General features: G+C 48.4%; 6 protein-coding genes across 6 annotated transcripts; 2 read left to right on the forward strand and 4 right to left on the reverse strand.

Moving 5' to 3' along the window:
• Positions 1 to 2232: 2232 nt before the first annotated feature.
• Positions 2233 to 3083, forward strand: LY89DRAFT_783645 (uncharacterized protein; the record flags this gene model as incomplete). Its single annotated transcript, XM_018222704.1, has 2 exons — positions 2233 to 2645; positions 2705 to 3083. The coding sequence occupies 2 exons, from the start codon at positions 2233 to 2235 to the stop codon at positions 3081 to 3083; spliced, it is 792 nt and encodes a 263-aa protein (XP_018069868.1).
• Positions 3084 to 4462: 1379 nt separating this feature from the next.
• Positions 4463 to 12902, reverse strand: LY89DRAFT_619476 (HHK1, histidine kinase-group X protein). Its single transcript, XM_018210878.1, has 4 exons — positions 12412 to 12902; positions 10024 to 12353; positions 5372 to 9969; positions 4463 to 5324 (listed from the first exon to the last, which is right to left on the reverse strand). The coding sequence occupies exons 1-4, from the start codon at positions 12543 to 12545 to the stop codon at positions 4830 to 4832; spliced, it is 7557 nt and encodes a 2518-aa protein (XP_018069869.1). The 5' UTR covers positions 12546 to 12902; the 3' UTR covers positions 4463 to 4829.
• LY89DRAFT_115382 (uncharacterized protein) lies at positions 12718 to 13640 on the reverse strand. The gene has a single exon (XM_018205107.1). The coding sequence runs from the start codon at positions 13418 to 13420 to the stop codon at positions 12890 to 12892; it is 531 nt and encodes a 176-aa protein (XP_018069870.1). The 5' UTR covers positions 13421 to 13640; the 3' UTR covers positions 12718 to 12889.
• Positions 13563 to 16062, reverse strand: LY89DRAFT_686250 (FAD/NAD(P)-binding domain-containing protein). The gene is made up of 6 exons (XM_018215242.1): positions 15817 to 16062; positions 15670 to 15739; positions 15540 to 15620; positions 15135 to 15485; positions 14659 to 15084; positions 13563 to 14608 (listed from the first exon to the last, which is right to left on the reverse strand). The coding sequence occupies exons 1-6, from the start codon at positions 15825 to 15827 to the stop codon at positions 13862 to 13864; spliced, it is 1686 nt and encodes a 561-aa protein (XP_018069871.1). The 5' UTR covers positions 15828 to 16062; the 3' UTR covers positions 13563 to 13861.
• Positions 16063 to 17557: 1495 nt separating this feature from the next.
• Positions 17558 to 19738, forward strand: LY89DRAFT_783648 (triose-phosphate transporter). Its single transcript, XM_018222705.1, has 6 exons — positions 17558 to 17572; positions 17627 to 18005; positions 18062 to 18129; positions 18182 to 18405; positions 18454 to 18861; positions 18910 to 19738. Exons 2-6 carry the CDS (start codon positions 17869 to 17871, stop codon positions 19276 to 19278), a joined length of 1206 nt encoding a protein of 401 aa, XP_018069872.1. The 5' UTR covers positions 17558 to 17572; positions 17627 to 17868; the 3' UTR covers positions 19279 to 19738.
• Positions 19739 to 21302: 1564 nt separating this feature from the next.
• LY89DRAFT_783649 (uncharacterized protein) lies at positions 21303 to 24481 on the reverse strand. Its single transcript, XM_018222706.1, has 3 exons — positions 23349 to 24481; positions 23256 to 23298; positions 21303 to 23165 (listed from the first exon to the last, which is right to left on the reverse strand). Exons 1-3 carry the CDS (start codon positions 24327 to 24329, stop codon positions 21511 to 21513), a joined length of 2679 nt encoding a protein of 892 aa, XP_018069873.1. The 5' UTR covers positions 24330 to 24481; the 3' UTR covers positions 21303 to 21510.
• Positions 24482 to 24519: the final 38 nt, after the last annotated feature.

A 24519-nucleotide genomic window follows, 5' to 3' on the forward strand; every position in this document is an offset into this window, starting at 1 on the left:
AACGCCCTATAACGACATGCATGCTAATTTCCCGCACCAGAGGCACGAACAGGAACAGGAACCAGACCCCCAACAGACCCCAACAACAACAACAACAACAACAACAACAACAACCAGCAAGCAGGGACCGGGAACCACATGTGGAAAACACCCCTTTCGGACGGCGGACGCACGGCCAAGAATTTCGAGAGAGGGCAGGCAATATAAATTCAGGTACGCTGCTCCCGTCGGCTGATTTTCCCATCCATCCATCCATCTGCATATTTACATTACCCGCACGAACGCAGCCCTTTTATGCTGCTGGTGCAAGGAAGTGCTAGCCCAGCCCTCTGCTTAATATGTCTGCCGTGCTGACTGAGGGCGGAGGGGATGTGATGTGATGCCAATTTGTGCAGATTGCACGCTGGAGCTGCTTTGGGAAGTTCGTCCTGGGGGCTGTTCATATATGAATACCCCTCGAGAGGTGCGAGGAGTCGGCGATGTTGCACCTCTCGTCCAGTGACGTGGGGGAGCGTCGTGAAGTTTATAGTAATAGCTCACGTTGGTATGATTGCGATGATGGGAGTCTCTTTTCTTGTTTGTTGCGCGAGCGAACGGCCGACGGGATAGATGCGCGCAGGTAGTTCTGCCATATGGAACGAAGGGACAGTGGTTGAGAGCCGCCGGGGAGGGGGAAGTGACTCAACGTTTCCCTTCGTTCGTCCGTTTTGGGACATCTGGAGTTGATATCGTCATTTGGATGAATGGCGACTCTCGTGGCTTTCATGGAGAGGATGTCGTGATCCGTATCTGTACGGCCTCTGGAGACGCAGAGCATAGATTGTTTTGTCACGATTCTGGTTCTGGGACGTGGTTCGTATGGCCAGATCAGGTACTTGATGGTGATACTGTTGAGCTCTTGCATACCGAGTAGATGCGCAAGCGAGGATTGGTTGCTGAACGTGTTGGTACGTGCAGTACCGTTATCGACTTCCTTCAGACGATGTCTGTCCCATTGATAGTTTCCCTTTGGTAAGTACCTTAGGCATGTGGAGTTGTCCTATATCTCAAGTCATGATAGGTGCCAGTTTGCAGACGAATCTGGCACTCGTACTCGTCTCATGCTGGTGAGTGACTCGGATCACTCGAGATGCAGCGTCTTTGGAAGTACTGCCTTGCTCTCCACAGGATATCGAATCTTGGTAAGTAAAACATGTTTTTGAGCATCGACTGAGGGTGTAGATGATCACTTCGATCTGGTTCGCTACCTATCCCGAGGCTGTCTACTGTTTGTTCCTCTCGCGCGACTTCAACATGGGGTATTTCGATAGTAGGTGGCCGTTGAGTTCAACCAAGCCACTCCTCGCCGACTCTTAGAAATACAGAACGGCGATCTAGGCCGAAGAGCTTGGAGTAGAACCTAGTGATTCGAGCGTTGCTAGCAGTAGTTTTGCTCAGTAGACGGTTTAGTACGAAGAAGAGTAGCAGGGTCATCTCAGTCTCGAAAGCTCTAACAGCCGCCATCGAAGCTCTTACTACCGGTACTAGTTTCTGAGCTTTCTGATATCGATCAGGGTGTATTTAGATCTGACTGCGATACTGCGACAGTGTAAGTATTTTGTTCAGGCGACATTCCTATTTCACAGAGCAACCCGTGTTGATTGAACATTGAATGCTCTTGTTTCAACCTTGCTTTTGTTCAAATTCTAGTTTCGATCCAAAGGATCTATGGAGAGAGAAATAGTTGGAGAGGAAAGGAGCTCGAAGTGGAAAATTAATAGTCAAGCTAGTGTTCGACGCTTCTTCTCAATATGCATCGGGAACCAGACTCTTTCCTCTTTGCATGTGCTCGAAGTGATGCACACAAGTAACAGTTGATATAAACGTCACAATCAAATATGCACAATGGATTCTGTTCAGATGGGAGAGGGGCATTTGTACTGTGAACGCCGAAGCCATACCAACACTTCTCTCTGCCTTCATTGACCCAACATGAATCACGACTTTGACAAAGCAAGTCACGAATTCATCACCCAGTTTCCTCCCATCTGAAATTCTAGAATCTCAAAAATACCATTAGAATCATTGCCCACGACAGTAGAAGACGAACCCGGCCTTCGACCGGCATTGAGTCGGCACCGGTATTCGGCACCGGCGTCCAGACATCTCAAATCCATATATCCTCCCGTGTAACTCCACCAGAGCCTCTCCTCCTCACTTACCACTCACATCTCTATCTCCACCTCCTCAAGAATGCGCATCCTCCTCCTCGGCGGGACAGGAAACCTCGGCCGACGCCTCATCCCCGCCCTCCTATCCCACAACCACACACTAACCCTCCTCCTGCGCAACCCCAGTAAACTCACCTCCCTCATCACTCCCAACCTCCACGCCCTAATCTCCGCCATCGAAACCGGAGACGCCACCGACGCCGCCGCTATCAAGCGAACGCTCGTGGCACACGACATCGAAGCCATCATCAACGTAGCCGGCGACCAGGTGCGCTCGGGCGAAGAATGGGTCCTACCCAAGATCGCGAAGGCTGTTACGGAGGCCGCGATCCAGGTTAGCGAGGAGAGAGGAAAGGGCAGGGAGTTGAGGGTCTGGATTACGTGTGGGTTGGGAATTGCTGCTTATCCTGGGACGGGGAGATTGATTCAGGATTTGTGAGTCCCTCCTTCACACAGGATTGATGTCAATGTTGATGTTGATTTTTATGTAACAGTCTCCCCAAATTCGCAACACAACAACACAACGCGACCCTTGAAATCGTAGAACGCATCCCCGTCTCCTCACTCCGCTGGTCCTTACTAGCCATCGCAATGATGTACCCGCTTAACGCCGACCAAGGCCCCTATTCCCCCATCACAGAGCCGAAACCTCACGGTTTGCAAGTCGGCGCAGGTTCGCCGCCGCGGTGGAAAGACCATTGGTTAGGAAAACTGTGGTGGGTTGGCCTGTATTTGAATGTGTGGCGAGCGGTGTTGGGGGATTATTGTACGCATTATGAGAATGTTGCGGATTTCCTGGCGGAGGATGTGCAGAGGGATGGGGAGGAGTGGGTTGGGAAGAGGGTTGTGTTGTGGGAGGATTGGGGTGTTTGAGGTTGGTTGTTGTGTGGTGTTTCTGTTGGGGTGCGAGGAAGACATAAATCTTTGTCTCACTTATAACATATATATTTAATGAGACACCTTCAAAGACTCGGAGCGATAACGATCTAGATGAATAACCAGAAACTTCACCGCAAAGAATCTCGCTTGCAGAAGCTCGCTTAAAAAGGAGTTCCATCCTAGAAACTGACAGAACAACCTCATCTTCTGTACATCAATGACAGACCCTAACAAACCTTGAATCTTTGAAATAAACGTACATTAGCGACCAAGCTTCTAAAACACCGCCTACATCAATAAACATACCCCCTCTCACATACGCAATAATCCCAACATCCTCGAGCGAGCTTTGTCTTCTCCTAGAATCAGATAGCTCTAAAACAGCCAAACATCCTCACCACCCATCATCACAAACCTAATTCCAGACATCGAAAACCAAACAATTCATCAAGCCAGTCTAAGAACCTAAACCAAAACCCCTCAAAAGCTAACCACCCATACCCACAACCTCCCTTCCATTCTCAAACCACCCGGGACCCAGCCATCACAAAAACCGCCCTGTCGCCTTTAGACTTCCACACCATCAATCAAACTCGTACACCCCAACAACGAGTGACAACATATCTCAATCTTCCACCAACCGTCAAAGCAGCAGCCCTGAAGCTCAAAAGTAAGATTTAATCTCCAATCTCAAGCACCGCTTGCTTACATCTCCGTCCCTCCTCAACACCTCTAAACATAAATCTAGAAGAGCAGGAGTTAACCTCACGCTTTAATTTTTTTAGTTTAAACTTTTTTTGTCTCATAAAAAATAAAAATCACAATGTCAACTTTCCAAACCTCAAGCTTGCTGCTGCCCAAAAAATCCAATTCTAATTCCAATTCCAACCCAAAAAGACAAACACTCATCTCCCGCCCGTACCCTCGAACAAGCCCTCCTGTACCTACTCCTCCCTCCCTCCCTCCCTCCCTCCCTTCCCTTCCCTCTTCTCCCCTATCCACAAAACTAACCTCCTCCTCCCTACAGCAACACAACCCTCGAAACCGCCTGGACTCAACGCATCCCCCTCCTCTCCCTCTCCACCACAGCCGCCGAACGGCGACGCATCCGCGAGAACAAGGCGCTCGATCGTTTATCTAGCCGGGTTGCGAGTTAGGTATGCTGCTTCGAGAGAGGTGTATAGGGGACGGATGGTGCTTTTGGGGTATGAGGCGTGGTTGAGAGGAGGGGGGGGAAGGACGGGTATTTAGGTAGATGCATGGATGGGAGAGAGGATTGGTGCTCCTTTGTCTATTTCCCGTGGATAGTTGTAATGTTTTGGACTTGACCACCTCGATGAACTCGAGTAGCACTAATAAGTTCGAATGACAAGGCCTGATAATGGTTTATGAACCTCTATTCCTATCCACTCACTATACAAGACCATCCATCCATCCATCCGTTAATCGTTACAAAACATCATGCTATACCGCATCAGTATATGCCGTCTGCATCTAAGGTATCAAAGCCCAACCCAAGATGCAATATGCAAAGTATCTGATTCTTTCTCTCGCTCGATCGCTCTTTCGAAGAAATCCCCATCCATGAACCCCCTCCCTTCCAAACGCCCACGCTTATAAGAAATAAACACGCACACTCCAGCCCATCCTGTCCATCCGATGAAAATTCCATGCGTTTATACAATCCCTTTCCTTCCCGCCTTTCATCCCTAGCTATGTTCAACGAAGTGAAAGCACCGTTCAAGTACCCTTCTTCCCGTCCACGCCATCAACAACACCATCAATTCTCACCACACTGCTTATTCTCTTTCCCTTGCCAGATTCTGCATAATTTTCGTCCTTGGCACTCTTGTATTTGTCTCGAATATTACCATCAATACTACCCTTATTGCTCTTCGACGATAAGCTCTTTGGGCTTAATTCATCTTCATGTAGATTCTGCTTGCTAACACTAGTATCAACAACGCTCTTCCTGTGTATAGGAAACTTCGAGCCAGGACTAGATCGAGAATCAGAAGATCCATCGATATCGAATCCACGTTCACGACGCTGAGAGTGTATCGGTGGAAGCTCTGGTGTAGTAGTGCCAGGAGTGAGGAAAGGAGGAGATGCAGGATTAGCAGTCGGAGTTGACGTCCCTGAAACGCCAGAACTAGTTGGTCCATTCATTTCTCGGAGGACTTGATGAGCGACTTTTCTGGCTTCTCCCTGGAGATCTTGAATTTGAATCGGTGGCTGCTTCACGTTAACGAGAATACTGGGACACGGAGAAATGATCTTACCTGTTGAATATATTGGTCCAACTTCTTCTTCAGCACATTCGATCGTACAGGTTTAGCCAGATAGTCGTTCATTCCCGCCTCCAAACATTTCTCCCTGTCACCTTGGATCGCAGAGGCAGTCATGGCAATTACCAGAATGTCTCGCACGGCTTCGATAGGATCCTTGCGCAATAGTCTCGTAGCACCATAACCATCAAGAACAGGCATTTGGACGTCCATGAGAATGATATGACAAGGATGTCCTGCCTTTGCATGCTCCCGCAATCCCTCTACTGCTTGGAGTCCGTCGTCATAGGCGAAGATGTCCTTGAAACCAAGCTTCTGCATAAACTGTACTGCGATTCTCTTGTTGACTGGATTGTCTTCAGCAATACAGATACGCAATTGGTCTCGAGGAACGTTTTGAAAGTTCTTGAATGGCGTGACAGGCCGTTGACGATCAGCGTCGACGAACTTGGCCATAGGATCATGATTGTCATTTCCATTCTGGCAGTCACCAACAGCTGCTTCCTTGGCTTTTTGGAAAGTGACTGTGAACCATGCAAGTGTACCTTGACCCTCAACACTTTCAAGCTCGATTTGGCCGCCCATCATAGATTCGATAAGGGATCGACAAATGCTAAGGCCGAGGCCACTACCACCATATTTTCGAGCAGTACTAGCATCAGCCTGGCTAAAGGGTTTGAACAACTTCTTCAATTGCTGAGGAGGAATGCCGATTCCAGTGTCTCTAACCCAGAAGGTAAGTTTGACCTCGTCATCAGTCTCCAGATCAGTCTTTGCCCCAATGGTGATTGATCCATTTTCTGTGAATTTCAGACTGTTAGATACCAGATTACCAAGAACTTGGTGCAATCGAACTGGGTCGCCAAATATGAGACATTGGGGCAATTTGATGTCCTGGAGGATCTCAACATTTCTCAAGTTCTTCTTGTCCCGATTGCTGTACGAGACTGAACGGAAAACTTCCTTCATCATCTCATCAGCCTTGAACGCAACGATGTAGAGTTCCATTTTGTCAGCTTCCATCTTTGAGAAATCGAGGATGTCGTTGATGACTGTGAGCAGCAGGTCGGCTGAGACACGAATCGAATCTGCCATCTCAACTTGGTCTTTGGTGAGCTCGCTATCCCTAAGCAATTCTGAGTTGCCAATAACACCATTTAGTGGTGTCCTCAACTCATGTGATACATTGGCCAAGAAGATGGACTTGGCCTTAGCTGCCTCCTTAGCAAGCTTGACATTGCGAAGAGCCTCGGCCTTTGCTGCATTGGCTGCTTTCTCGGCATTTATCGCCTTCTCGAGAGCTCTCTTTTGCACATCAACCATGGAATTGTTAAATGCGGAAACTTTTTCGACTTCTTTTAGAGTGAGAGCATTGGAGTAACTGATGCCGATCTGGTTGACAAGGAGCTGCAAGACAGTGAGGTTGCGATCCGTGAACACATTCGGTTCTCCTTCCAGGTAGAGAACACCAAGCAGAGGCTTCGATCCGTGACAAATGGGTAACGCAATGACGGACTTGCTGAAAGGATTACGTGCTGCCCAGGCTTCGGTGACATTGCTGAATCGTTCGTCATGTGTGACATCAGGGAGGAAGACAGTCTCTCTGAAGCGTGTGCAGTATAGAATGACCCCTTCAGCCACGAGATCGGTCTCGCTGACTGGAAGTCCAGGTATGTGGGCCATGGCTCCCTTCTCTGGATCACCGCTCGCAGCGATGCTCCAGCCTATTGGATCATCGTCCTCAACAACGATAGCTGCCAGGGTTGCTAAACCACCACAATTCTGTAGAATGATTTCGCACATGGTCTTCAGTAGCTGGTCGACCTGGAGCACACTTGAGATGACCTGAGAACTCTCGAGAATCGATGTAAGGTCAAGCATGTCTAAAGCGGGGAGACCAGAGCCAGCAGCATCGCGCGCCGAGCCACCTTGCCAAGCACCGATACGATCGCCCTTGCTCTCGATGATTATCGCACGGGTTTGTTGTCGTACATCATCTTCATCACCTTCCAACGTGGTATATTGAACGGGAGCGGAGTCTCCAGCGAAGTCGGTTTGTACACCTGCATCGGCACTGCGCTGAGTCCTAGTCGGACCTTGTAGGAGAAGACTATGCTCGTCTTCGATGTATTTGGCGACACCAACAGCACCAAGGCTGCGATAAAGTGCAGTAGCTTCGCGTAGCGATGCCTTTGCAGCTCTCCGAGATCCTGTTCGCAAGAAGAAGCCAGCCTGTAAGTAGTTTCCGAGCGCCTCCTCGAAAAGGAAGTCATGAGCTTCGGCATGGTCAAGTGATTTCTCATAGTGGCGCATAGCTAGACCGTGATTGCCTTCCAGTTCGGCAATCTGAGCACTCAGCAGGGTCGACCATGCGAGATAATTGACGTTGTTGACCACCTGCCAGTCTTCGATCTGCTTCCTCAAGTCCTTGATCTGCTTCACAACAACACCGATTTCTGCCTGTAGCTGAGCTTCGCTTGACTGATTGTCAATGTGGTCTGCGTCCTGGTTGACTGCTCTGAGGGGGCTCTGTAGCTTGTACCACGCCAAACCCGCAAGAGACAGACCTTGCATGAACATAATGAATCTCGTATTTCGTGAGGACCAGACCGTACTGATGTTGTTGAGACAAGCATTCCCAAGCTCGATTGCTCGAGAGTAGTGTCCGTACAGGAACAGAGGTGCCATCTCAATCCCTTCATAGAATATAAGGGGGCGACTACTATCGGTAGAGGATCCCTTCAACCAAGACTTATACCATAAAGCGTTGTGCGATTCGTCACTCATGATCTCGAGGGGGTCGTTGGTATTGGTCCTACCTTGCAAAGCACGACAAGCTTGACGAATGGCAATTGCCATAGTGCCACCACGAGTATCATGCTGCCAATTGGGGACTTCCTCGCAGCCGTACTGTAGAAATGCTTCAAGCTCGGTGACATTTTCCGAACCAAAGAATTTGAGAGTTCCTACCAGCCCGAAGTTCAAGATTGTGGAGATCCGATCGCCTGCTTGGATAGCATATTCCAGTGCGCCTTCCAGTTGTGCAATGGATTCTTGGAGGTTGACTTGAATGTGGCCGACGAAGAGAGAATAAATTGTCCCACCACGACCCATGGTATAAGGATCCCGCCATCTCTCCATGAGCCTCAGGGCAATCTTTCCCATGTCGCTAGCAAATTCCATCATGTTGAATCTGGTAATGGCAATCATAGCAAAATGAACATAGGCCATTCCAGCTTGAGGAAAACTGCCCAGCTCAATCTGGGTATCAACCATGACAAGAGCCATCTGGTAGAAGGTAAGAGTGTCTGTCCAGAATGCCGCACTGATGGTCTCGACGAGCACAGCACCAACAGCAGCAAAATTGGAGTCCTTCGCCATAACTCGACCTACAAGCTCTTCCGGCTCCATGGATTGGATCTTCAGTGATAGGCGTTCAAATTCCTTGTCAAGCTTCTCAAAGGTCGGGTCGTCATCAACATGAATATCGAGGGCGCCTAGACAGTACTTTAAAGCGCGAAAAGCCGCTGGCGAGTCGCTTTCTTGAGCATAAAGTCGTGATTGCAATACCCAAGCAGGAGCCTTGTCGACAGGTGTTTTCGCTCGAGCGAAGACTGTCTCTAAGAGCTGCTTAGCTTCGGAATACTGCCCCATATACAAATATGTCTCAGCAGCTCTCGTGTGCAGGTGGAGTGTTTCGTCATAATAAGCGTCTGGCGTCCCGTCCGTCCAAGCCTTGTCTTGCAAAAGTGCAAAACAAGCTTTATAGAACTTGGCTGCTGTTGGTCGCGCACCACTTTCAGCGGCAGATTGTGCACAGTCGGCTAAAAGCTTTCTGAAAGATTGTCTGTGAAGGATGCGCTTCTTGATGATATCAATTGATTCGCAGATATGCTCAGCAGTGGTTGAGCGAGATCTTTCATCAGCAGAATAGTACTTCATCATAGTTTGAGCAATGATGAAATGCATCTTCGAAGCGTTGCACTCTCCTAGAGAAGTAGCTGCTTGCATATAGCGATCATGTGCGAATCGGAATCGATCATCATCTTGTGTAGCAATGACGATATAGTTTTGGATGGCCGCTTGCAGTCCTTCTACAGCGCCTTGTTGGGAGTGCGTTAACGAGTAGGGTTGGGAAATCTCCATGTTCGGTGCTGTATCGTCGTAGTCAAACTCCCCACTAAGAAGCCTCTGGACGAGGTCGAAAGAGAAGGAATTGCCAATCAATGACGCCCAGGCAAGGATCGATCTCGAAGCAGATGGTAACTCGTTGAGACGACTAGTAACAAACGAAGTGTTCAAGGTATCGTGGTAATTCTTCGTTTCGAACTGCGTAAATATCTTGTCCAAGTCGTAGCACCAACCACTCTCTTTGTAATCGTAGTATATGCAGTGGTTTCGATGACAGCTATTAAGCATCTCTCGCATGTAGAAGGGATTACCCGCTGTCTTCGATTGAATGACCGCAGCTAGAGGTATGACATCAACCTCTGATCGACACAAAGTCGCAGCAACGTATTGCTTGATATCTTCCTCACTCAAAGGTTTTAGTGTCACCCGAGTCACGCCAACGCCGCCTGTCTTGATGTATTCTATCAAAAAGTTAGCATGGCCAAGTTTATAAGAAGGGGTGTGCAAACTGATACCCTGTGAATTAGGAGGCTCAATGATGCCTTTAATTCTCTCAGGTAAGATTTCATCTGGCCGATAGGTCACAATGATAACCATCTTCATCCGAGCAGCAATGATCTGGGTGATCAGATCCAACGATTCGTCGTCTGCGAATTGTAGATCATCTAAACAGAAACAGATGAATTTATGTTGCGCAAATACTCGTAAAACATCGAGAGTGGTGTTCATAAGTCGTAAAGATTTTGTGGAAGATCCAGCACGGAGGAAGTCTTGTGAGCTTTGAGAACCAAGAGCCATGCTGTATAGACTGCCACGTGAACTTGAAGAAGGAGAAGACTCGCGTCTCGGATTCATTTCTGCTTGTAAACTCCGATTGTAACCTTGCTGCGATAGTTGACTTGAGTGACCACGCTGGGGAGAGGGCATGGGACCCAAAAGGAATTCCGGGAGACCTAATGCTTTGTGCAACATTGGCCATGCAGGCTTGACGTACTGCTTGAGAAGTTGATGGAAAGGAGTGTCGGTATTGCTCTCAGAAAAGACTTGTTTGAACAGACTTGAAAGAAGCTTGAGAACTGGTCCAAAGGGTGTTTTCTTGGCTTGGTCGAATTTTGAGCTTGCAAAATAGCCTCTCCGGCGTGCTTCAACTTGAACGGAGTGCACAAGACAGCTCTTCCCTAATCCTGCAGCACCTGAGATAGCGACCACTTCGCAACGACCTTTTCGTCTGAATTTTTGACTATTTGACTTGCTGGCCAAGCTACCAACCCCGTCCGAACTCGATCGACCAGTAGCGTTATCCGAATTCATCGTCTCCGCGACACTCTTGTTGTCCAAAGACGTAGAGTTGTTCTTCTCCCAAGGCCGCATAAGTCGAGTACCGCCCGACCGAGACGAGGCATCCTGGCTGTCGAGAGAATTATGCTGAGATTCTGCAGCAGATCGCATTTGACTCGACGAACCGCTTCTCATAGTCTTGATCTCTCCAGACATCCCTCCAGACAACCCTCCCGTAGTTAGCGAACTCGATCGACCTTCAGCAGAACTAGTATTGTCTCCTTCGCTTGAACCGTCACCCGCAACTGCTATCATTTCAAGACGTCCATCTGACATGCTCGAACTAGAGGACAAACTATGAAGGTCTTGCCTCTGACTGACCATATGGCGCCTCGAAACCTTGTCAATGACTTTGACAACTTCATCATGTTCTGATGCTCGGCCGATCATGACTGTTGGTAAGATGAAGAATGACGAGATGTCCTTGGTGGCTATCTTCCAGTTCCTGAGAGCTGCAGAATCTCCCGCACCAAGCAACTTCCTCACTTCCATGAGATCGTGTCTCAAGCCACTGACTGAATGATACCTCTCTCCAATGATCTTAGCTGTCATCTTCTGAATGATTCTTCCGATAACGTCTGGTATGTCGAGTCTGATACTAGAAACCAGTGGTAGTCGTCGACTGAGAACACCTTGAATAATGTCCATGGGGGTTGCACCGTCAAAAGCAGGTTGTTGTGTCAACATAGTCCAGAACAATATTCCTAGAGAGTAAATATCTGTCCTAGAATCAGGCTCCGCAGGCATACGGCCAGTTTGCTCAGGGCTCATATAGGAGAGTTTAGTTTTGGCGCCTACTTCCTTAGAAAGTGTGGACCATCCGGTACTGGTGAGGCCATGCTCGAATGTCCGAAGGCCAGATCCAAAGTTGATGAGTCTAACCTTACCATCCATCATATTCATATGAAATGCGTCTCCTCTAATTTCTCCGTGCACTATTCTCTGTCCATGGTGTAGAATTTCCAAGCATTCGGTAGCACCAACCGCAAAATCAAGGAATGTTTGTAGGGGAACCACCTCTTTTGCCACAAACTCATCTCGGAATGCCTCGAGTCTATCTTCGACCTTTCGTCCTCGGTACCAGGCTAGGCCATAGTCGATCACTCTTGGTAAGTAATTCGGGCCAGGATCTTCGAATATACAGACAACCACGGGCCCCTTGTCTCCTTGTTGACTCGGTAGCCGGACAATATTGAGGGGTCTGATAATATGATTTCCGTCTGGGTCGACCTTCTTGATCAAGTTCTTGCAGATGTGATATGCCCGTTCTTCCCGCAGAGCATGTAGCGAGACTCGAGCAACGACCTCGACTCGAGAGGGCTCGGCACCATCTTCATGCGAGATTTTCGACTCACTCCCACTCTCACTCTGCGTCGTCCTCGAACCATTTACACTCTGCGAGTCCTGGTGTGATGAATTCTGCGCTGAGCCCGGTCTCGACGACTCAACCGCAGCTGTAGCGCTGGCCTTCTGCCCTTCTTTCGTATTCCTGTAGCCAAAGACCTGCCTACTCGGCCGTCAATACATTCCTCACTTCCCCACCCCTTGGATTCGCGAGAACTTACCAGTTATCATAGCTTGAATGAAAGGGCTCCTTCTCCTCATCCCAAATGTACCCTGTGATCTGGCGCAGTCTCTCGTACAAGCGCAACGGAGGATCCAACTCGTTGCCCTCCCCCGACGCGACCGTACCATCCATCGTTTCGAGTTCAGAGGTTCAGATCATCCCTCTCTCATCGCACATCGTCGTCGTCGTTCTCTCTCTCTCGAATAGGGGACTCTTAGTAAGTGTCAGAAGCACTGAAATGCTTGTACACGGTTTCTGGTCGATTGAGTCTTGACCCATTCCGTTCTAGATGTTTTCCGCGCTTGTGCAGGGAGTTATGCCAGCGTTGATAGGTTTAGGAGCGGGCCTGAGAACGATCGGCGATTCGCCTATTCAGGGAAGGCGTTGTATGACTATATGACGTATGAGGACGCTAATTCTCTAGCGCCACCTTGCCGGAGCGAATCTCCTTGGTGTAAAAAGATGGGATTTGCTTTTTAAAAGGGGTGGCTCACGTCCAGAAAACGTTTTTTTGGGATGCACAGCATTGTCTTAAACTTCAACCAGATGTTCTCGAGATTTCTAGAAGACTTCCTAAATCGACGAAGATGGGAAACTGTGAAGGTGTTCAAATTTTTTGGATTTCGAGGCGCAAGATATGACGAAAGGCTGACTAATGTCGAGGGTTGGATATGGGTATTGCCACTTAGCGGTGTGTACTCATCTGATATAGACATCAGCTGATTCTGAACATCCAACCTGGAAGCATTGGACAACGAGATTGCTTCGGACATTGCATATTTCTGGCTTTTAGAATAGGAGAAGTTCGCTCGCGAACCAAGTGAGAAATTGAGAATTTCGCTTGAAAGAGAAGGAGTGACAGCGTAGCATTGTGGAAAGTATTGGTCAGTAAGCTTTTGACACCGAACCCTCAAACCGACTTCTTGTGCTTCTGCTTCAGCTTCATACAGTGGGGTGGCAATTGACTGTGGCAGAAGCGCGAAGGAAGGCGCAATTTTTTTTGACATACATATAAACAAATTCACTGAACACGATTGCAGAAACAAGTCCGCTTCAGGAGGAAAGGAGTTTTTACTAAAGGGCAAATGGGCAGTGGAAGTTCGCGTATTAAAAGGGGAAGCGTAAACCCAAAAAGATCATAGAACAAAAGCACAACCATAAGTGTTATTGTCTAAAGACGCTTTCTATGCTCTATGTAGTCGCGAGACTGAATGCCTCACAATGAGAAGGTAACCAGATTACATCCTGGTATTTTTGTGCGCAGCCATATCCGGCACTAGACAGCTTGCTATGTGTATTATCCCACAAAAACACCTCCAGACTGCCAGAACCCATGCATGCAGATTCCACCACGATGCAGAGCGTGAAAATAACCTGTCAAGCCCGCTCGAAAACAGCAATACCTCTAGACTTTCGCGCTCAGGAGATTTCCTTGGAATAAGGGTAATCTACTTGACGCTCTTGGATGGCTTTCGGCCATGGGTGCTGGAGCTGGTCTTGGATGCTGCTCGCTCTCGGGCAGGCAGCTCCTTGGCGTTGGCTAAGCCGTTAACACCAGCCTTGTTGGCCTCAATGTCGATGACCTTAGCAGCACCTGCAGCATCAGCCTTATCGGTGGCCTTGTTCCGGAAAGCTTGAGCACCCTCAAGAAGTCTTCGCTCGTTGTTTTGACGGCCATTAACGAAATCAGGATAGTTCAAGGTCAGCTCAACAGCACCATTGACAATGTGATCAGCAGCCTCAACACCAAGCATGAAAGAGTGGTCCTGGTTTCCAACCTCGTAGCGCCAGCTGCCGAAGCGACCTCTGGAGTAGATGTCCTTAGCCTGAAGCTTGGGAAGGAGCTCCTTCAGAACACCCTCGCGCTCAAGTGAAGGAGTGGGGTACCCGTGGTCGAAGCGGCGGTGGTAGGTGGAGACAATCTCATCTTCGGGCTTGATCATCTCAGTGTTGATAAGACCTTGGATGGAGTCCTTCAAGATATTGGCATGATCAACTGGCTTCATGGATGACTCGGAAATTTCCAGCATGATCGACCAGTATGGACCTTCTTGTGGCTCGCTGGACTTTGGCTTGCTGCCATTTGCCAGGTATTGGGTTGCGAGCTTGACAGATTTTTCTGGTTGATTGTATGGGGAGTAGTTGGAGAAAATGGTGGCACGGTAAAATGGGCAGTCATCCTCAGGGAAGTAAAGCTGCTACTGTCAGAATTTTTGCGGTGCAGACCAGAACAAAAAGGACTCACCCAGCACTTGTCACCAATGTTCTCTGGTCGTGCTCCTCGGATTCCGACACCAACAACATGTGTGGAGGAGTAGAACAATCCTTTGCTCAGATTGACGAGCTCCTTGTCTCCCATCTGCTCAACAAGTTGGTCAACGGCCATGGTGGTAATCAACTTCTTGTATCCAATCGTCTTGCCATCCTTCAATGTGACAGTGTGTGCATCAGCATTGACTTTGGAGACCTCCCCTTGTTTACCGAACAATGTCTTCTCCTTTGGCAGAGTCTTGGCGACCGCAATCCAGATACCGCCAGTGCCGTCGCGAGCTGGGAAACGGAAGGTCGCATTGGGGCCCCAGTTTCCTGCAGTCTTGTTAAGGAGCACGTTTTTCATGACGGTCTTGACATCGGGAGCTGCGACACGCTCTCCGAGCCATTGGCATTGCATCTGCAAACCTATTAGCACGAGATTTGTAGAGAATCCGAATGAATACAAACCTTGGTAGTAGGAACAGCCCAGACCTTGAAGTTGTAGGGTCTCATGAACAAATCTGCGATCCCAACACCCATTTGTCGGACAATCCACTCGTCGAAGTTTGTGGGCTTAGTGGTCGCAGTGCGAGCAACTAAAGCAGCATCAATCATGCCCTCCATACATCTGACCTTCTCCTCGACAGGCAGCATAGAGATGTTGTTTTGAAGTGGATACGGAACCCAGAGATTCTTGCATCGCACGTACGAGATACGTTGGTGGGTGTACCAGTCGTCCTCCTTGGGCAATGCCTCATCGATACAATCGTCGAAGTACTTGTAGTGGGAGAAGATGACATGTCCACCGACATCGTACAGCTGCAGACGCGAAATCAGTCCCTTTCTCCTGGATTATTAGGTTCGCAGACTTACGAAACCTTCGGGGGTGACATCCGTGGAGGCAAGGCCACCGGGAGTCGCGTTGGAGTCAATGATCATCCATGATGGGCCATCCTGAGATTATCAGTACATTGAATATGGGCGGTGTAAAGGCGAAAAGTACAATTTGGTTCAGACGCTTTGCAGCACCGAGTCCAGTTGGACCAGCGCCGATGACAAGGACATCGACGTTGCTGTGAAGATACAATTAGCTGCCTGTCATTGTCTTGCCAGTATTGAAGCTTGAAGCTTGAGGCAGGGGCGAGCATACATATCAGCCATCTTGTCCAGTATTGCTTGGGTTGGGTACGCGCAATCTCGTGGAAATTGAGTCTTGGTGACGGGACGAAATGTCTTGCAGATGCACTGCTCTATGCTCTAATGCAGATGAAGGGGGATATGTACAAAACGAAGGGCACGAGAGGGCACGACGACGAGATTCCTTTGCGGGAATTCGAATTCAAAAATGAGATCGAGTGGTTCAAAAGTCGAGTTCGAGGGGCCAATTATTCTAGTGACAGGGGCTACTAAACTTTTGTGGGACGCGGGCGCGAATCTGGGACTACGAAGGCGGTCAGCCACATGTGTTATCCATTGGTGCATGGCGTCTCATTATGGGTCCCCTTAAAATTGTTTTGGTTATCTACCTAGTAACATTAGACATTTTGGGATGAGCTGCAAGAAGTGTGTTTGCTGTCGGTCCTGAAAAGGGGGAGGCTGTGAAAGTTTCATGACCACTCATATCAGAGCATAGTACAGTATGTACCAGCATCTTGAAGCATCACCACCTACCATATGTACGAGGACGATGGAGCATGCAAGGCAAAATTCGTGGAGTTCGTAACGCTGACGTTCGTTTGACCCCTCTGTTTAGCCAGAACTTTGCTTGCAATCGAAAAGACGGCAGGGCAGGGCTGAGCAGGCATCCTTGGACGACTCGTATCAAATTCAAGCCTTCAACGGTTGTGCATCCAGCACGGAGATGGTGGGCCGTTCGATATATCTATACGATGCAATTTCTGATGCCATCTCCCGTTGCATCTTGAGAAAACTTGTCCTAATTTACAGACATAATGCTTTGGATCCTCAAGAGCCTCATCTACTCGTGATTTGTAGCTCGAACCTGTTTGTATCTCCATGCAACCTACCATGTTTCAACGGGATACTGCACATGCCGTGTATCTCCAACACCAAGTTTGTTTGTCCTTCCTCCTCAGATGCTTCGGCCTTTGGCATGAGTAGATTATTACCTCGCGAGTTCGAATTTGTTCGTGGTAATGATTGTCAGCAAGGATTGCCTCCTAATCCGGGATCATCATTTCCTGCTATCAAGACCCGTCATTATCACAGGTGCTTGGACTGTGTCCACTTCGCTTGTACGAGCTTCTGCTTCTGTGATCAATTCTAATTGTTGAAAAGCATGCTGCATATAACTTGAGGTGAGCATGTGCTTTTTGCCCTTCCTTCTTGACTGAAAATAAAGAAAAGTTGGTTCATACAAGACTAGAGCTTAGTGTAATACGAATCTTTGGGACCCGGCAGCTGGTGGCAGTGAAGTGGGCCGCTGCGTAAGAAGTCAGATCGTCACCGACTCCATCTGCCAAACTTCAAGTCTCCATAAGCTAAACTCAACTTAATTATAGAGTGAACCTGAAACGGATCTGCACCGTCCCAAATCACCAATGGGTCGAAAAGAAGCATTTCCAAGGACACCGCTGCCGGGAGTTGCACGGGTCGGCTTGACGAATGATAAAATCTGCTTGAGTTATCAAGACTCGTAGGCGGTCCCTCTGTGGCCGTCCGAACCACCGTTGTTGTAGCACTTTCTAGGAGGAAATGAAGATCCGATCTGCAATCGTGAAGGAAAGGGGGAGTTGTTGAATGTCAAGCGAATCGAAGGAAAGAACACTGTACACAAATTGAGAACAAAAGAGATAAGGATTGAAGAGACTCAAAGTATAGTTTTATGGAAGCACTAAAACACACTGCTTCTGAACTAAATTTGGTCGTAAGAGATGTTCGTCCTAGTGAGGGTCCGGCTCTCCTTTTCTTTCTCCTTTGCGCTAACCGCTTATCGTTAGGTCTAAAATTGTAGTTATCGCCGCTCATCCCTTAAGGGATCTTTCTTTCAACAACCACACACAGGTACTCGTCGTTTGTCTCTTCAAGAGGTTGTCGATATTCAACACCTGCACCCAGCCCAGCCCTCAGTGCAAACCTGTCGCTCGTTACCTGACTACCCAATTCAACACGCGTTCCTTCATTGCGACCGCGACTCGACGTCACTAAGAATAGTAACACCTTTGCACCACTATCCGCGACAATGAGTGAAGAGAAGGTCCGCCTCTCGGGCGAGAATGCCAGAGCCGCAGACTCCCCAATCCTACCAACTGTCAATCCCAACCTCGAGAAGAAGCAGGAGCCCAAGGGAAATGGCATCAATCCTGCTGTCTATGTAATGTCAGTACTTTTGACTGCGCCGCCGGTATACGGCCACCTACTGACGTGTGGGACAGTGTCTGGATTTCGCTCTCTTCAAGCGTCATTCTCTTCAACAAATGGATTCTGTCCACCTTGAACTTCCGTACGAATATCAAACTCTGCCCACAATTCAGAATTTTGCTGACATCTTGAAGACTACCCCATCCTTCTCACATCATGGCATTTGGTTTTCGCAACCATCATGACACAAATCATGGCCCGAACCACCACCCTCCTCGATGGCAGAAAGACAGTGAAGATGACGGGTCGAGTATATTTGCGAGCTATCGTACCAATTGGGTTGTTCTTCTCCTTGAGCTTGATCTGCGGTAATCTTACATACCTCTACTTGAGTGTCTCGTTCATCCAAATGATCAAGGTAAATTCACATAGTCTTTGCAACCAATTCATCAACTGACGTATGTAGGCTTTCACTCCAGTCGCAGTCCTTATCGCAGGTTGGATCCTTCAAATCGAGCCCGTCGATCTTAAGAAGCTTGGCAACGTCTCCATGATCGTTGTTGGTGTTGCCTTGGCATCATATGGTGAACTCGACTTCGTCCTTACTGGATTCTTATACCAAGTTGGAGGAATCATCTTTGAGGCCATCAGAATCTGCTTGGTCCAAACACTTCTCCATGGCTCGGAGTTCAAGATGGACCCATTGGTCTCTCTATACTACTTTGCTCCGGTCTGTGCTGTCATGAACTTGACTGTTGCGGTATTGTGGGAGGTGCCAAAGGTTACCATGACTGAGGTCTATGCCGTCGGTCTCTGGACTTTCTTCGCCAACGCATGCTGCGCGTTCCTCTTGAATGTTTCCGTTGTTTTCCTCGTAAGCTTCCTCAAATTGCTGTCCCCATGAAGTCGCTAATCAAATCAGATTGGAAAAACCTCCGGTCTCGTCCTTACGCTCTGCGGTGTCCTGAAGGATGTTCTCCTCGTCGCAGCTTCTATGCTCATCTGGGGAACCAAGATCTCTGGTCTCCAAGCATTCGGGTACAGCATTGCTCTTATGGGCATGATCTACTACAAGCTTGGACAGAAGGAGTTGAAGCCATTCATTGCAGAAATGAGTCGCAGATGGGCCGAGTTCGGAGCCAACAAGCCAGTCCTTCGCAAGCTCCTTATCTTCACCTTCTTCATTGGCTCAATCATGTTCCTCTTCAACCAACTTGCGCCAACATACGCTCCCGACTACGATACAAAGAGTCTGATCGATGCTAGCAAGACCTATTTAGGCACCTCCTGAACGACATTCTTGTACCACAATTTCACATCTGCGATAGACAACGAGGGGATTGGAGAAATAATACAAGCTTTGTAATCCAGGCCAGGCGGCTGATAGGGATTGGATGGGAACATAAATTACTGGGCGTAGCATGGTACGGAGGGAGGCATTTGCATGGCTTTCGGTACAGCACACCTCGTCTTGCTCACTCATCGTCCTACAGCGCATGATGTTTTTCAAGTACATAATTTGACCTTTCTCTTGCTGTTTACTACGAAAAGAAACTTCTCTTCCATTCTCCTTTGTGTTTGCTTGCTCGAGAGAAAATGGAAATCTGTGTTAATAGAGAGGCATGGAATGGGACCTTTCTACAGCATGTGTATAGAATACGGGCGTCTTGAGCGAAATCGGGTGGCATGGCTCCTACACGGGCTGGAATGTTAGAATAGAAAGAAACAAAAAACATTACTTCAAGTCCTGGTCTTTCAGATTCGATTTGAGAATCACTGCTTTCTTCGCTGTGGCCAAATCGACGCTCATACATGCAAGATTTGTGGGAAACTGGAAAAAGTGCTAACATTGTGGACAGATATCATTCAAGAAAGATCCTGTGCCAGCCTTAAAGGAAGTCTCCACTTCCCTTTCTTCAATTCTGGTACCGACTTCAAGCTACGACTAGTGTATCCGATTCGCCCTTACCACTTTTACCTAAGACTTGGGTTCGCTGAAACTTGAACTCGGACCTGGACTTTCTACCGGACTGCAGTAGTGCAGATAGGACATCTCGAGAGCAACAAGAACTGGTCCTTTGCTAGGGCTGAGAGTGCTGGCCTCGAGTGACGTTCCTCATCTCTATCGCATTCAGACTGAGAAGTTATGAAGATGTCTGTCGAATGGAGGCTCCTGTGTATGAAGGGAGAGCAGAGAAAAGCGAATTGAAAAGGATTCTTCCACGATACTCCTGTGTTCAGACCATGGGCATCCAATCTCTGCTTTATCTTCCCATCAATGCTAGTACCCGGTAGGACACTTCCACCCTTCCCATCCTGCTCTTGCTTAGCTTCTCGTGTCGAATATTTAAGGCATACTGAGTGGACGAAGTGAGGGCCTATCTATGAGCGCCGTTGTTGCCCGCGCCTTTTTTTCCTTGATAGACTTGGGTTCTCTTATGTTCAACAAATAATGTGGTCAAGGGCAAGTCGACTGGCCTTTCTATTCTATAGAAACAGACATCGAAATCCCAAGACCTGCTGAGCGTCCGTAGATTGCTGCAAAGAGATGAGGAGGGTCCATCTGGTGGAGCCTGCCATTTGTGGATGCAAGATTCCTCTCTTAGGAAGTAATATGACAAGATTGCGCACAAGTACTTTAACATGCAGAATTGATACGTAAAATTGTACATAACCACAGCCCCGTCATAGTCACGGAGTTCACTTGTGATTTTACCCCCTCTTTCTTCCAATATATCATTTAGCAGCCACCCCTTAACGTTCAACGCAGAGAACTCCACCAACAAAGATACAAAGAGGCAAGACAAACGCGGGAATCGATTATTGGCATGCCAATAAATCTTCTGCTCAAATGCACTCTGGTTCTGATTATTAGTTGCTGTACAATAAGTGGTTTTATGATTGAGGCTGCTGCTTCACCCAACCGTATGGTGTGCAACAAAATGTTTGAGAGTTCACATGAACGAGAGGGTCGATGTCCTGAATCGAGGATTGGGATGTCTTGAATGAGGAGAGGAGGATATAAATATGTTTTGTTCTTGTAGCTATCAAGCGTCTTCTTCAAGTCTCTTGCTTTCGTCGATGGGCGGGGTCTTGCACTCTGCCACAGTGAATGCCTCACTTTCTCGAGTCCAGTTGTCCTTCGGAGCTAGTTTGATGGGAGATTGAGAGCTCTAAGTAAATGTGTGATAAATGAATTCAAAGCTTTTTGGATGTCCCTCGCTTCATGGCATATGAATATGGCTAAGAACTTGTAGAATTTGCAGCACTCGCTACTTCAGGAAGTCTCAGCAAAGGGAAAGGATGGATATTTCTACAGGTTTCCTTGTTTTTGATATGTACTATCTACAACATGGTGCCGTACAACTTGCTATACAATCAATCTGCCATACAATCAACCCTCAAATAGGGCTGAGCGAACTCATACAAATGCTATCAACAACATGCCGCCAAACAATCAACGCTCAAACAGTGGAGCAAATTCAATACGAACGCCATCTACATCAACGTGCCAAACAATCAATCATACAAACGCCTTCAACCAGGCGGGGACAACAATATCCTCGTTCTTCATCAACTCGGGAAGGCGCAACTCTGGTACCTTCTCGTTTCGGTTGTGGACCAGTTGCAAGATCCTCTCTCCAGCATCGACGGTTGTGTCCTCCAACTTCTCTACAACCTCGTTCTCACTGTCAACCGGCGAGCTATAAGCCCGCTCGGCATTTCTTAGACCACTGGGGGTCTTTGGTGCGTACTTTGTAGCCTTGGCCATAGCTGCAGCAGGAGCGGACTGAGCAGGTAGCTCTGCATTAGCCGGTCTCGGTGCTGGGGGCGGGGCTGCAGCTTTCTTCGCCTCCTCCGCCTCCTCCGCCTGTCGTCCGAGTTCGTTATCTCTGATCATCTGGTTATACTTATCGATGTCAACCTGCGTGACTTCGTCGTTCCTAATGCCCCAGTATATTCTCTCCCATGCATCATGTTCCGCGATCCACTGTTGGATATGCGCAGGTACTTGGTCCAGAGCAAGCTTAGGATGTTGGGGCAGGTTCCTCAATCTGAACATGCCGGGGATTCGATTGGGGATATTATCAAGTCGGCTGTAGCGTTTGCCATCACGTTGATAGGTGAAACCCCATTTGTCGTCATTCTTCCAGTCTCTCTCAGGTTCCTCGGGACATTGAAATTTTGGCTTGGCTTCCCTGGCCTTCTTGGCCTCAGCAGCTTTCCAAACCTCGTATGAATTATCCGGATCAAATTCTTGTGAATCGGAACCTTCTGACTCGTCTTTCTTCGCTCCGTCTTCTTCATCAGACGAAGTTTCAGATGGGCATTTATAGGTGACAACCCGTTGCCATTCCTCCAATTCTACTCTTGTTTCCTCAGCTTCTCGTTGTTGACGCTTCTTCTCAGCCTGAATAGCCTGTAGCTCTGCCCTACGCTTTGGTGAGATGACACCTCTCTGTTCAATTGGAAGCTTCTTCGCCTTCTTCTTCCTGTACTCTGTGTTTGGAACGAATCTCTCTGGGGGGATCAATGCCTTGTTGATGCGTCGAGGGCGTTCGGTCTGAGGCGTCTTGCGCTGAGCACGACCGCCATGAATGGATGGTGTTGGTGTTTGCGGAATCTTTTGTTGCGAAGTAAACGTAAATTTGGAGGTGGCAGTAGTGGCAGTGCTGGAACCGGCTTGGGAATCATTTTGAGAACCACGACCAAAGAATTTGAAAGTGGTATTGAGGATTGCTTTCTTTGCGGAACCCAACCATCCTTGAGGTTCCTCTGCCTTTGGAAGTAGTGTGGGCGTAGGGGTCGTAGGGGTCGTAGGGATTTGGGGGGATGTAATATGGGGGCTACTTGCATGATCCGACTCTGCATCTGCGGCAGTTTCATTGTGATTACTCATGATATCGTCTTCTGAGTCACTCTCATCCGGCACCTGGAAGGTCTTTCCGGGGATTTCTGCATAAGATCGAGATTGGTCGCCATTGACGTCTTGTGGTATAGATTCGGCAGCCTCACTTGTTTGTGCGGCCTGGCCAGCATTACTCTGCTTTGGGAGTGTTGCAATATTGGCTGAGTTGCGAGTCTTCGTCTGCTCGAGAAAGCTCACCATTTCGCCGGCAGTTGGGAGCTTGTTGCTCGCGTCACTTGTTGCCCACTCAGCAACAGTGCGGAGAGTTTCTATAAGTTGAGTATCTGTTAATCTCAATGATCTTGAGTTCACAGTGGAAGGGAATGTAATAGCATAATCTGATGAAGTGGAATGCGTACTCTTGCGCTGAACCGAAGTACTGTTACTTGGCATGCGCTGTTTCTGTGAACCTGTTAGAACGTATTTCATGCGGACTTCGGACGAAAACTTACAGTTTCTGGCTCCACCTCCTGGACTTTGTTCTTTAGAGCCTTATCGACTACGCCATCATTGACAAACCTCGTAAAGCTCTTAATTCTTTGCTTCTTATCCCACCAAGCTGGATCACCGGGTTTATGGGCGGGGGCCGAGTCATCATCTGATAGAGATTCGTAGCCATTCGGGATTTGGTTGTGCTTAAGGGGAGAAAGAGATCGCTTGTATGGGTGAAATCGATTTGGTCTGAGTGACTGCACATCTGATGGCGGAGATAGAATAGAAGTGAGACCTTTGGGCTCTGCGGGATATTCGAAGGTTTCTTGAGCTTGTGCGGGGCTAGCTTTTTGGATTGCTGGAACAATAGAAGTAAGATCATTTGTTTCTGCCGGAGACTCGAAGGTTTGCTGCGCAGCTCGTGCCGGGCTAGCTTCTTGGATTGCTGGAAGCTTTACGTGCTTCCGAGCTCCTCGACCACGGCCACCACCGCGACCACCCCGACCGGCGCGTGTAGGTTGTTGACTGGGTTGGCTCGACATATCGGCTTCATAATTATTACCACGAGATTTCTTATTGTTTGACTGAGAAAGTCCGTCTTCTTCATCATCGTCATCATGAGTATCTTCACGGCCACGCTTGACACCACGCTTTCCCTTATTGCTACCATTTGCCTTCTGGGATGGCGACTGCGATCGCGTAGATGCACGTCTATTGTATGTTGTTCTAGTAGTGGGGACGACGGAGGTAGATCGAGATCGTGACCGGAGTCGGGAAGTAATAGGTTCATCGGCGGCAACTTGAGCTTGCGCGAATGAGGAGGTAGCAACTTCTTCGTCTTCGACAGAAGGCAGAGGATCATCGAAAGTCGAAGCTTTCTTTGTAGGATCTTGGCGGGTGCGTCGTCGAGGTCCATCGTCGTTCATATTAGAGGTGCTCTCCGCAGGTGCAGAAGCATCCTGGAGGGCTTGATGCGCTTGATTGCGCGTGCGAGGTGCCATCGTAGATATTCCGCTCAGAGAGCAAGTGCGATGGTTGGACGGCAATTCAAGAAACAATGAGGTACTGCGAACAGTAAAAGCAAGATCTTGAGTTGTGCGAAGAGGTTGCGCAGATTCGAAAGAAAACTTTGAAGTTGCTTGTTGAATCGAGTGTTCGCGCAGACCGAAAATCTTCGAGAAGCGGTTGTTG

This window comes from Mollisia scopiformis (assembly GCF_001500285.1).
Source record: "Mollisia scopiformis unplaced genomic scaffold LY89scaffold_15, whole genome shotgun sequence".
Classification (NCBI taxonomy): domain Eukaryota; kingdom Fungi; phylum Ascomycota; class Leotiomycetes; order Helotiales; family Mollisiaceae; genus Mollisia; species Mollisia scopiformis.

What these genes read in the sequence shown, in the direction of transcription:
- LY89DRAFT_783649 (XM_018222706.1), bottom strand. Translation starts at nt 24,329, where the DNA reads ATGGCACCTCGCACGCGCAATCAAGCGCATCAAGCCCTCCAGGATGCT. An exon ending in AGGAGGTGGAGCCAGAAACT is followed by an intron (nt 23,299 to 23,348) that starts GTAAGTTTTCGT and finishes ACAGGTTCACAG; the next exon opens with AAACAGCGCATGCCAAGTAA. An exon ending in TACTTCGGTTCAGCGCAAGA is followed by an intron (nt 23,166 to 23,255) that starts GTACGCATTCCA and finishes CTCAACTTATAG; the next exon opens with AAACTCTCCGCACTGTTGCT.
- LY89DRAFT_686250 (XM_018215242.1), bottom strand. An exon ending in CAAAGCGTCTGAACCAAATT is followed by an intron (nt 15,621 to 15,669) that starts GTACTTTTCGCC and finishes TGATAATCTCAG; the next exon opens with GATGGCCCATCATGGATGAT. An exon ending in ACATTGGTGACAAGTGCTGG is followed by an intron (nt 14,609 to 14,658) that starts GTGAGTCCTTTT and finishes TGACAGTAGCAG; the next exon opens with CTTTACTTCCCTGAGGATGA.
- LY89DRAFT_115382 (XM_018205107.1), bottom strand. Translation starts at nt 13,420, where the DNA reads ATGTCAAAAAAAATTGCGCCTTCCTTCGCGCTTCTGCCACAGTCAATT.
- LY89DRAFT_783648 (XM_018222705.1), top strand. Translation starts at nt 17,869, where the DNA reads ATGAGTGAAGAGAAGGTCCGCCTCTCGGGCGAGAATGCCAGAGCCGCA. An exon ending in TCTGTCCACCTTGAACTTCC is followed by an intron (nt 18,130 to 18,181) that starts GTACGAATATCA and finishes GACATCTTGAAG; the next exon opens with ACTACCCCATCCTTCTCACA. An exon ending in CGTTCATCCAAATGATCAAG is followed by an intron (nt 18,406 to 18,453) that starts GTAAATTCACAT and finishes TGACGTATGTAG; the next exon opens with GCTTTCACTCCAGTCGCAGT.
- LY89DRAFT_619476 (XM_018210878.1), bottom strand. Translation starts at nt 12,545, where the DNA reads ATGGATGGTACGGTCGCGTCGGGGGAGGGCAACGAGTTGGATCCTCCG. An exon ending in CATTCAAGCTATGATAACTG is followed by an intron (nt 12,354 to 12,411) that starts GTAAGTTCTCGC and finishes ACGGCCGAGTAG; the next exon opens with GCAGGTCTTTGGCTACAGGA. An exon ending in TGAGCCTCCTAATTCACAGG is followed by an intron (nt 9,970 to 10,023) that starts GTATCAGTTTGC and finishes ACTTTTTGATAG; the next exon opens with AATACATCAAGACAGGCGGC.